The sequence below is a fragment of the Asterias rubens genome, unplaced genomic scaffold (genome assembly GCF_902459465.1).
Source record: "Asterias rubens unplaced genomic scaffold, eAstRub1.3, whole genome shotgun sequence".
Classification (NCBI taxonomy): domain Eukaryota; kingdom Metazoa; phylum Echinodermata; class Asteroidea; order Forcipulatida; family Asteriidae; genus Asterias; species Asterias rubens.
The window spans coordinates 10039-18640 of NW_022985787.1; the positions used below are offsets into that span (position 1 = coordinate 10039).

An 8602-nucleotide genomic window follows, 5' to 3' on the forward strand; every position below is an offset into this window, starting at 1 on the left:
CATATCTATCCAATGGTGTAAAACTTGTTTAGATTGAGCAAGTATTTGGGGTCGAATTGACCAGTTGTAACTTGTGTTTTTTTCTGTGCACAAAAATCCCATAGGTAGGCTTGTTGAGTTAGCTTCGGAGCACAGCCGCCTACTTGTCATTTTCGTTATCAAGAAGTCCGGAAGCCGCCCTAAAACTTAGAAATTCGGATGCAGGGACATGCAAGGATGACTCAGGTACAAACCGCGTCTCTCTAGCATTTTTAGTTCCGGAATGATTCAAGAGCATAGCTGACAGTTTTTATAAGTCCGGGCTTTTTTTTCAATGAATATATTTTTTCCCATTTATTACCACGCGCCGTGTAAATCATGCATTAAATTCACCGAATTTTGGGGTGTGTGTCGGGTCTACTCCCTGACCTCTAGCCTCGCTTTGAAAATGCCCACAACACTAAGTTTGATACGAGAAGAAAGCCCTTGATCATATCTATCCAATGGTGTAAAACTTGTTTAGATTGAGCAAGTATTTGGGGTCGAATTGACCAGTTGTAACTTGTGTTTTTTTCTGTGCACAAAAATCCCATAGGTAGGCTTGTTGAGTTAGCTTCGGAGCACAGCCGCCTACTTGTCATTTTCGTTATCAAGAAGTCCGGAAGCCGCCCTAAAACTTAGAAATTCGGATGCAGGGACATGCAAGGATGACTCAGGTACAAACCGCGTCTCTCTAGCATTTTTAGTTCCGGAATGATTCAAGAGCATAGCTGACAGTTTTTATAAGTCCGGGCTTTTTTTTCAATGAATATATTTTTTCCCATTTATTACCACGCGCCGTGTAAATCATGCATTAAATTCACCGAATTTTGGGGTGTGTGTCGGGTCTACTCCCTGACCTCTAGCCTCGCTTTGAAAATGCCCACAACACTAAGTTTGATACGAGAAGAAAGCCCTTGATCATATCTATCCAATGGTGTAAAACTTGTTTAGATTGAGCAAGTATTTGGGGTCGAATTGACCAGTTGTAACTTGTGTTTTTTTCTGTGCACAAAAATCCCATAGGTAGGCTTGTTGAGTTAGCTTCGGAGCACAGCCGCCTACTTGTCATTTTCGTTATCAAGAAGTCCGGAAGCCGCCCTAAAACTTAGAAATTCGGATGCAGGGACATGCAAGGATGACTCAGGTACAAACCGCGTCTCTCTAGCATTTTTAGTTCCGGAATGATTCAAGAGCATAGCTGACAGTTTTTATAAGTCCGGGCTTTTTTTTCAATGAATATATTTTTTCCCATTTATTACCACGCGCCGTGTAAATCATGCATTAAATTCACCGAATTTTGGGGTGTGTGTCGGGTCTACTCCCTGACCTCTAGCCTCGCTTTGAAAATGCCCACAACACTAAGTTTGATACGAGAAGAAAGCCCTTGATCATATCTATCCAATGGTGTAAAACTTGTTTAGATTGAGCAAGTATTTGGGGTCGAATTGACCAGTTGTAACTTGTGTTTTTTTCTGTGCACAAAAATCCCATAGGTAGGCTTGTTGAGTTAGCTTCGGAGCACAGCCGCCTACTTGTCATTTTCGTTATCAAGAAGTCCGGAAGCCGCCCTAAAACTTAGAAATTCGGATGCAGGGACATGCAAGGATGACTCAGGTACAAACCGCGTCTCTCTAGCATTTTTAGTTCCGGAATGATTCAAGAGCATAGCTGACAGTTTTTATAAGTCCGGGCTTTTTTTTCAATGAATATATTTTTTCCCATTTATTACCACGCGCCGTGTAAATCATGCATTAAATTCACCGAATTTTGGGGTGTGTGTCGGGTCTACTCCCTGACCTCTAGCCTCGCTTTGAAAATGCCCACAACACTAAGTTTGATACGAGAAGAAAGCCCTTGATCATATCTATCCAATGGTGTAAAACTTGTTTAGATTGAGCAAGTATTTGGGGTCGAATTGACCAGTTGTAACTTGTGTTTTTTTCTGTGCACAAAAATCCCATAGGTAGGCTTGTTGAGTTAGCTTCGGAGCACAGCCGCCTACTTGTCATTTTCGTTATCAAGAAGTCCGGAAGCCGCCCTAAAACTTAGAAATTCGGATGCAGGGACATGCAAGGATGACTCAGGTACAAACCGCGTCTCTCTAGCATTTTTAGTTCCGGAATGATTCAAGAGCATAGCTGACAGTTTTTATAAGTCCGGGCTTTTTTTTCAATGAATATATTTTTTCCCATTTATTACCACGCGCCGTGTAAATCATGCATTAAATTCACCGAATTTTGGGGTGTGTGTCGGGTCTACTCCCTGACCTCTAGCCTCGCTTTGAAAATGCCCACAACACTAAGTTTGATACGAGAAGAAAGCCCTTGATCATATCTATCCAATGGTGTAAAACTTGTTTAGATTGAGCAAGTATTTGGGGTCGAATTGACCAGTTGTAACTTGTGTTTTTTTCTGTGCACAAAAATCCCATAGGTAGGCTTGTTGAGTTAGCTTCGGAGCACAGCCGCCTACTTGTCATTTTCGTTATCAAGAAGTCCGGAAGCCGCCCTAAAACTTAGAAATTCGGATGCAGGGACATGCAAGGATGACTCAGGTACAAACCGCGTCTCTCTAGCACTTTTAGTTCCAGAATTATTCAAGAGCATAGCTGACAGTTTTTATAAGTCCGGGCTTTTTTTTAATGAATATATTTTTTCCCATTAATCACCACGCGCCGTGTAAATCATGCATTAAATTCCCCGAATTTTTGGGTGTGTGTCGGGTCCACTCCCTGACCTCTAGCCTCGCTTTGAAAATCCCCACAACATTAAGTTTGATACGAGAGGAAAGCCCTTGGTATACTTCACTCTACTTACCTGTAGAGCGAATACTACAATTGCATTGTTCCCTATGCCGGCAGGCAAAAAGCTAAGAGTTTTACACACAATAGCGCCCTCAAGAGTCCTATCCCCAACGCCCTGTGACATGCGCAACACGTCGGCGTCCTCTTTTTCTCTTAGCCGGCAAAGACAGCGGACGTGAGTACGTGATTGTCCGTATTGAGGTAGATTTCTTTGCCCCCTTTAGCTAAAATAGAGTGTAGTTAGCAGATATCCGATAGAATAAATAAAGGATAGTCTGTAAGTTGTTGTAGAATTTCTTGTAGAGTTGTGTGAAATTCTTGAAGTGAGATTTAATTATGAGTTATAAGAAATCGGGGAGGACAGGGTTTGTCGTTGAAGGTGGGACCTACATCCCTCCGAGACAGCCCGAGTCCTCGGGGGATTGCGGCGGTGACATTACGTCGCCGCCAAAGCAATCTCCCAGTCAGCCCCCTCAGCCACAGCCGGCTGCCGGGGCTGACGGATCTGTAACTGGCCGAGCGGGGGACCTTACGGTCTCGCCGTCTCCGCCGGGATCCGCCCGACAGAAGGGGAAACGCCCCGGTAAAAAATCGCTCAGTACCGGGGCGACACCCAAAAAGGGACGAGTTGGTAAGCGGGACTCCACTACGAGGCCCGCCCCATCGATCCCAGGCCAGCCAGCGGGGCACGCACAGCCAGAGGGGGTACCCCTCCACGGCTCGGTGCACCCAGGGCTGGGTACAGGGCATGCACAGCCAGAGAAATTACCTCTCCACGGCTCGGTGCACCCGGCCCCCCACAGTGCACACGCGAGTACCGCGGTGCCCAGGGATGGCCTTTTATACCGCCGCCCCGACCAGGCAGCCTGCGCTATCGGGCTCGGGGCACTGGCGGTCGCCAGAGAGATTGGCAACGGGGTACAGACCCCTTGGGGCCCCGTCGGAACGCTACGTTCCGAAGGGTCGCCCTCTACTTCAGGGTTTACCCGCTGCTCGGGTATTCCCGCCCCGCAGCCGACCTCCGACACTACAACGGAGTCTGCTCGGGGACGCCCCTCCAAAAAGGGCAAGAAAGCCCGCCCTCGTAGTCCCAGCTCGAGCGGCTCTACCTCCGATCGTCCCCACCGTGACAAACGTCACAAGGGCGGGGACCCGATCTCGAGGGAGGAATTTTTGGAAGCTTTTCACACCCTCGCGGCCTCAATTACGGGTCGTCGCGAGGGTGGTGGACAAGGCCCGTCTGACTTGGCCACCGAACCAGTGCCCCACAGTCAGCACGGCCATGGGTGGCTTGCACCGGGCCAACGGGGACTCCCCCACACGGCTAGCCGTGCGCCGGATTCCCCCCCGGGTTTGCCACAACCGCCCGCTAACCCATACGTTCAGGGGCGTGTGGCTACCACCCAATGGGGACCCCCTCAGGGGGGCCCGCCATGCATCAGCCTGCACCCGTCGGCGGCCTTTGAATCCGACCATGGGCGCCGTGATGATGCCGGTTCGGAATCCCGTTCTTCGATGACATCTCGTCCCTCCGACTCGGCCGACTCGGCCAATGAGGAGGACGAGTTGGTCAGCTCCATCCAACGGTTGTCAGTCTCCGAGACCGAGCTACGCTTGGTTCAGAGAGACATGATAAGAGTTATGAATCTCCCCTGTGAGCCGGAACCCCCCTCCGATGAACGCCAGTCGTTCAAGAAGAGGGCGGGCCCCGCAACGGGCGCAACTAAACCCTTCCCGGTGATGCTCCTGGATCGGGTGTGCAGCGACCGGATGGATGGGGTAATGGGAGCGAAGAAATGGACCCCGTACTCCAAACGTACGGAGCCGTATTACCGTTTCCCTCCAGCGGATTTTCGGAAATATTTCGCCACTCCCGTGCTGCCGGACTCAGCCTCCGACAAGCTGGTCGCGAACAGGGGATCATCATCATCTTCCAAGCTCCCGTTTGCGGACAAGATCCGCGGCAAATTGGAGGACGTCGCCCGAAAAATGGATTCTTCGGCGCGCATGGGCATGCGCACAACATCCTTTCTCCTGCTCCTATCAGAATATCTGGAGCAGGGGTGCGACGAGGAAAACATGGTGCCGGCGGACATGATGATTGCGGCACTTCATTGTTTGGACAACGGTCTTTGTTCCATCCTCGACCAGTTCACGAAGATAACAACCCTGGCGACGACGTCACGCCGCGTCAATGTGCTAGATGCACTTTTCCTGCCATCAGCCGGGGCGCGTAAACGCCTGGACGATCTACCACTCACCGGCGTCGACTTATTTTCTGGGCAGTTTCAGACGTCCATGGGGGCTGAAGCGAAGCGCCTCAAAGCCACGGACAAGATCAATCTGAAAAAGCCCAACGCCCCGCCTAAGGCCGTGGGTAACAAGGCGAAGAAACAACCTTCATTCGTCATCCCCCGTCGCCGACAACAAAAGGCGGCCCGTGGCAGTTTTCGTGGCCACGCCGATAACACGGCGGGCGCACGTTACCCACAGACTCAACCTGGCCAACCACGCACCCAGTCGGGTCGTGGTTCCCGAGCGCCCGCCCCCGATATACCGGGGCGTGGCGCAAGTGACTTGACAAACTCCGAGCGGCCTCCCACCGACGGACCCGTGGGGGGCCGCCTCCGGAATTTTCTGGGGTCCTGGGGGCAAGTGACCTCCGACCGGTGGGTCCTCGAAACGATCGGCCGCGGTTACGCGCTCGAGTTTACGAGGACCCCCCCGTCGGACATGCTCAGCCGGCCGACACCCGTGCCGTCCGACTTAGCGAAGCGCCGCTCCCTCGAGGGGGAAATAAACGCCCTCCTGCTCAAGGGGGCGGTGCGTATCGTCCCCTGTTCTGGGACTCAGACGGGCTTCATGTCAACCTTCTTCTTGACTCCCAAGAAGGAGGCTGCCGTGTGGCGCCCAATTTTGAACTTAAAACCCCTCAACAAGTTCATCCGTCCGAAGCGTTTCCATATGGAGACGCTCAGGACTATACTGAGTTCCATAGTGCCGCCCGCTTGGGCGGCGAGCCTCGACCTGAAGGACGCATACCTACACGTCCCAGTCAGACCGGAGCACCACAAATTCCTACGTTTCCTATACAACGATACCCTGTACGAATTTGTGGTGCTCCCATTCGGACTCTCCACCGCACCTCGGGTGTTCACCCGCATTGTAAAGACAATCGGGGCGGCACTGCGGAGGCGGGGCATCATGATATTTGTATATCTGGACGACTGGTTGGTATGGGCCGTTCTCGGGAGGAGACGGAGGCAGCGCTCCAATATACCTGGCGTCTGACCTCCGACCTCGGATGCATAATCAATACCGAGAAATCCCACCTTATCCCCTCGCAGGTTCCCACCTTTCTGGGTGCGTCTCTCGACCTGCGCAGGGGATTGGCCCGCCCTTCGGGGGAACGCCTACTGAACCTTCGGCAGTGCGTTTCTCTCTTCCTCCCAGCAGTGGTGGCCCCAGCGCTGGCCTGGCTCAGACTGTTGGGCCTTATGGCCAGCATGGTGGATTTGGTGGACTTCTGCAGGTTGAGGATGAGGCCCATTCAACTTCACCTGCTCTCCTTTTACAGGCCCATCCGTCACCGAATCCACCACCCGGTGCCGCCCACGCCCTGGCTAGTCCCCCACCTTCGCTGGTGGCTAGCCGATGCGAACATCTCGCAGGGCCGGGCTTTTCGTCCGCCCCCGCCGTCGGTGACCGTCACGACCGACGCGTCACTCCTCGGCTGGGGGGCAACCCTCCACCCGCGTCAAATCGCAGGCGTGTGGGGTTCCGGACACCGATCGGCCCACATCAACGTCCTGGAAATGTTGGCAGTCTCCAACGCACTACGACATTTCCAGTCGGACGTCAGGGGTCGTGCGGTCCTGGTGAGATGCGACAACGCCACAGTCGTGGCCTACATCAATCACCAGGGGGGCACCCGGTCGGGTCACCTGTGTGCACTGGCCTGGGATCTCATCCACTGGTGCACACAGCGGGGAACAGCACTATCGGCAGTACACATTCCGGGCGTAGAGAACGTCACAGCAGACGCTCTCTAAAGGGGCTGGATTGCCCCCACGGAATGGTCCCTTCTCCCACAGGTGGCTCGGTCGCTCTTCCACTTGATCGACCGGCCACACGTGGACCTGTTCGCCTCCCATGCGAACCACCAGTTGCCGATCTACTGCGCAAGGGGCCCAGACCCCAACGCATGGAAGATCGACGCTCTATCAGTAGAATGGGACGGCCTACTGGCTTATGTGTTCACACCCATCTCGCTCGTCTCTCGGGTTCTGACCAAGATCGAGCAAGAGGATTGCCGGGTCCTTCTCATAGCCCCGTTCTGGCCCCGCCAACCGTGGTTCCCACGACTCATCAGGTTACTGGTCCATCGTCCGGTGATCCTACCAGGGCGAGCGGATCTCCTGTACCAGCCCAGCTCAGGGATGGTCCATTCGGATCCGGGGGATCTTCACCTGACGTGCTGGGTACTGTCACGCGATCCCTCCGCTCAGCAGGCCTTTCGCAACGGGCTGCAACAATCGCAGCCCAGTCACGACGGGCCTCCACCAGGAAGGTATACAACAGCCGACTACGCCATTTCTTTAAATGGTGTGGCCGGGAATCCCTCCATCCTACCAATACTTCTGTAGGGGAGGTGGGGGATTTCCTGGTGTATCTCCTAGATAGCAGCCAGACGACCGGTACGGTCAGAAACTACAGGTCAGCTGTCGCTGCGATCCACCCCGGATTCCCAGACGGTTCCTCCGTCTCAGACAACGGGGCCCTTAGCCAGTTGATCAAGGGGATGTTTGTCACCCGTCCCCCAGAACGCAAACTCGTCCCGTCTTGGGACCTGTTCGACGTTCTGTCAACCTTAGCAGGGCCGCCCTACGAGCCTATGGATTGCTCCACACTCCTACAGCTCTCAGTCAAGTTGGCGTTTCTCCTGGCCGTCGCTACTTCGCGACGGCGCATTGAGCTGCACGCCCTGTCGGTAGAGACCGGACATATCCGATGGGAACCAGGCGGAGTCCGCCTGGTCCCCACGACCGGCTTTTTAACCAAGAACCAGTCAAGTTCCTTCACGCCCCCGGACATTTTTGTCCCGGACATCAAGTCCTTTTCATCAGAGGCGAAGGACAAACTGTGGTGCCCCGTCCGGGCACTTAAGTGGTACTTGAATCGTACGAAGTTGCTTCGTACGGACCATAAAAAGCTGTTCGTGACGACAACACTGCCTTTCGGCCGGCGTCACAGTGCACCATCTCACGATGGATCGTGACTGCCATCCGCTCCGTGCCGGGCGGCTGGCCGGCGACCGAGAATGCGATTCGGGTGCATGATGTTAGGGGGGTATCCGCCTCTTGGGCCTTCTTTAAAGGGGTTCCCTTAGCAGATATCACCAAGGCGGCCTGCTGGAAGTGTCCTAACACCTTCAGCGACCTCTACCTGAAGGATGTCCTCCAGGCAGACGGTAGAGCCGGGAGAGAAGTGCTGAAGACGGCCAGTCAAGCTTCCCAGAAACACTAACTGGTGAGTCCACTTTCCTCTCTTATACATGTAATAATTTATATATTACCTATGTGCATGGGACATTTAACGAGGTGTACCTATTATGGTTTTACCCCATAATGGCGATACCCCCCTAAGGTCTTGCGCACGATTCGCGGGCCCCCAGGGCCGCGCGCATCGTTATCGTTGTTCCACGCGCCTGGACCGACCTGTTAACCCTGGTCCGGCCCTCTGTTGCGTAGCCCGTCTCTGGCCCCTTGGCGCCCGCTT

General features: G+C 53.6%; 1 protein-coding gene across 1 annotated transcript; it reads left to right on the forward strand.

Annotated features, from left to right (window-relative positions):
• Positions 1-6128: 6128 nt before the first annotated feature.
• On the forward strand, positions 6129-8102 carry LOC117306689. Its single transcript, XM_033791171.1, has one exon. The coding sequence runs from the start codon at positions 6129-6131 to the stop codon at positions 8100-8102; it is 1974 nt and encodes a 657-aa protein (XP_033647062.1).
• The last annotated feature ends 500 nt before the right edge of the window (positions 8103-8602 follow it).